This window comes from Rhinopithecus roxellana, chromosome 20 (assembly GCF_007565055.1).
Source record: "Rhinopithecus roxellana isolate Shanxi Qingling chromosome 20, ASM756505v1, whole genome shotgun sequence".
In the NCBI taxonomy this organism is placed as follows: Eukaryota; Metazoa; Chordata; class Mammalia; order Primates; family Cercopithecidae; genus Rhinopithecus; species Rhinopithecus roxellana.
Genome location: NC_044568.1, coordinates 38,763,496 through 38,766,698, shown reverse-complemented (window position 1 = coordinate 38,766,698; position 3,203 = coordinate 38,763,496). Strand labels below are relative to the sequence as shown.

General features: G+C 35.9%; 1 protein-coding gene across 1 annotated transcript; it reads left to right on the top strand.

Annotated features, from left to right (window-relative positions):
- Window positions 1-2,321: 2,321 nt before the first annotated feature.
- On the top strand, window positions 2,322-2,785 carry LOC104673998 (ubiquitin-conjugating enzyme E2 N-like). Its single transcript, XM_030925392.1, has one exon. It carries the CDS (start codon window positions 2,327-2,329, stop codon window positions 2,783-2,785), a length of 459 nt encoding a protein of 152 aa, XP_030781252.1. The 5' UTR covers window positions 2,322-2,326.
- The last annotated feature ends 418 nt before the right edge of the window (window positions 2,786-3,203 follow it).

Sequence of the window (3,203 nt, the reverse complement as noted above, 5' to 3'; positions counted from 1 at the left end):
GGGAAATAGACTAATATTTTATTGAATAGCTCATGTAAGTTTAGGACTGGGATAGATATGATCACAGAAATAATCTTAATTTATCCTCATATAAACTGCTTTATGTGGACTTGCCTATTTCCTACATAATAATTTTATGTATGTATATACGCATGTATACGTAGACCCCAAAGTATAGAACTCTTAAATGCCAACATTATACTAACAAGCACTTTGTTTCCAGGCAAATGTTATGAAAACACTTTGCTTTTTAAGTGTCAACAGCACTATTGATGCCACAACCTGACATCGCCTGGGTTAAAACAAAGGCCAGATCTTCAAATGTCACTGTAGATTATCACCACATTGCAAGGTAACATGCTTACCACCAAATCACAGCCTTCACATTGGTGGACTGCCTGGCGCAATGCATTCAGACAACACTTGCTCCAAGAGTAATATTTCCTTAATTAGCAACAAGCAGAACATAAAGAGGGAAAACTTAAGCTCCTAAGGAAATTCTTTTAAGTTTTATCTGAACAAATGGTGACAGACACCTACGAGACTCTTTCAGTTCTGGCCCCTGTTCATTCTTCAACTTAATTTTCTGCCACCGTCTTCTTCCCTGACTGGCTCAGAACACACTGGGCTCCTTCACCATGCTTGTCATCATCTTCATACACTATGAAGATAATCACACTCTTTTTACCTCCAGGCGCTTTCATGAGCTGTTCTCTCTTGCATGTTATCATCTTGGACAGGTTGTACCCAACCACTTTAATTTTAAACAGACTCCTCTTGTTTTCTGTTGGTGTCTCTATTTTATTTTTCAGAGAATATATTGCAAGTTTTAATTATGCTTTCCAAATATAAGCCCCATGAGAATAAGGAGCTAATTTACTTTGTTCATTACAGTGTACCAAGCACCTAACACCAATTTCATTTTAGTAGTCACAAATAGCTTTTTAATGAATAAAATAAATGAATAAAGAAATACAGCCCCGGCATATATGTAATATAGAAAAAAAATCTAGCAATTGAAGTAGAGCTTCTATGAGTAGACCTTTGCCCAAACTGTTTATGGATTATAGGAGGGTACAATGCAATGTGCAGTTTCGCTTTCAGCTATCACAAAAATTCAATTAAAATAAATTATTTAAAGGACAGAAGGCAATTAAAAGACCTTTGCCCCAAAATAGTTAATATCAAATGATTTTATCAAACATGGAAAATTACAGGTTCTGTTATTAGAGGATAATGGAATTCTTGTAAATTATTCAAAAGGAACAAGATAGCAACATGTGAAATTAGATATGAAATTAGAAAGTGACTAGTTTTTTTTTAATGGTGATATTACTTGTTTTAAAATAAATACCAAGCATGGTGGATAAATTAATCTGATTCATGGACGTAAAAAGCATGCCTGGTTCTTAAACAAAAATATAATGAAATTGAGTTATGACCTTCATGGTAGACTACCATGAATAGGCATTTCTACAATCCTGTCTCATACCTCTGCATTTGTGATATGAATAATTTGAACTGTAAAAGTGAGATAATGGAAAACTGTTGAAAAGCAGTGATACATCTGTTATAAAATAAGAATGTCACACATCATGAGGGCAGATCAAGAGACATAATCCTCATGATATGGAGAAAGACATTAACTGTGGAAATGATGTTAATTACTTTCTAAATGTCATTCATTCATTATATTCATGCTATATTAGCAAAAGAAATATCTATTATCTCTTAATGGTTACTGGGCCAAATAAATACCGTATCACTGAAATAATTAAATCATTTTAATAAGAGCATGTTTGATTTTGTTAAATTTATTTTTACATTTTAAAAGTTTAAATGGGTTAAAGTTTCAGAGATCTGAGTAAAAAAGTCAATGTTAATTTGTGCTTATTAGAGTATGTCTCACTTCAGTTATATAAATAATACAAATGATAGATACATGCAGAAAAGAAGTCAGAATGAATATGCATCAAGAGCCAATATGCACTCAGCACTTTTAGAATGGTGATTTGGTTAACAGAACTGAGCACGTTCTTGGTTTTCACGGATTACCATTCACAATTCTAATTTGTGAGACAAGTATTTTATGACTTATTACCATGAGTATTTTCTGATATATTTATTTAAATCACATAACTTTTGTGAGATTACTGTGCAGTATCTGTAATGCCAGGAGAAGAATCTCAGCTTGCCTTGACTTGGCAGTCTTCCACCCTTACTTGTGTATGAGAAACACCAGACACTTTAAATTCAGGTATATGAGAAACTACGTCAGATCTATTAGAAACTACATGAACAGAGGCCAAACTCAGGTTCTGACAAGATGGCCGGGCTGCCCCACAGGATCATCAAGGAAACCCAGTGTTTGCTGGCAGAACCAGTTCCTGGCATCAAAGCAGAACCAGATGAGAGCAACGCCCGTTATTTTCATGTGGTCATTGCTGGCCCTCAACATTCCCCCTTTGAGGGAGGGACTTTTAAACTTGAACTATTCCTTCCTGAAGAATACCCAATGGCAGCCCCTAAAGTACGTTTCATGACCAAAATTTATCATCCTAATGTAGACAAGTTGGGAAGAATATGTTTAGATATTTTGAAAGATAAGTGGTCCCCAGCACTGCAGATCCGCACAGTTCTGCTATTGATCCAGGCCTTGTTAAGTGCTCCCAATCCAGATGATCCATTAGCAAATGATGTAGCAGAGCAGTGGAAGACCAACGAAGCCCAAGCCATAGAAACAGCTAGAGCATGGACCAGGCTATATGCCATGAATAATATTTAAACTGATCCGATCATCAAGTGTGCATCACTTCTCCTGTTCTGCCAAGACGTCCTCCTTTTTGTTTGCATTTAATGGACACAGTCTTAGAAACATTACAGAATAAAAAAGCCCAGACATCTTCAGTCCTTTGGTGATTAAATGCACATTAGCAAATCTATGTCTTGTCCTGATTCACTGTCATAAAGCATGAGCAGAGGCTCGAAGTATCATCTGGATTGTTGTGAAACGTTCAAAAGCAGTGGCCCCTCCCTGCTTTTATGCATTTCCCCCATCCTGGTTTAAGTATAAATCACTGTGAATGAAGGTAGTTGTCAGGTTAGCTGTGGGGGTGTGGGTGTTTTTATTTTATTTTATTTTTTTTAAGGGGGGAGGTAGTTTTATTTTAATTTTATGGGCTCCTTTCTCCCCTTTTTGGTGA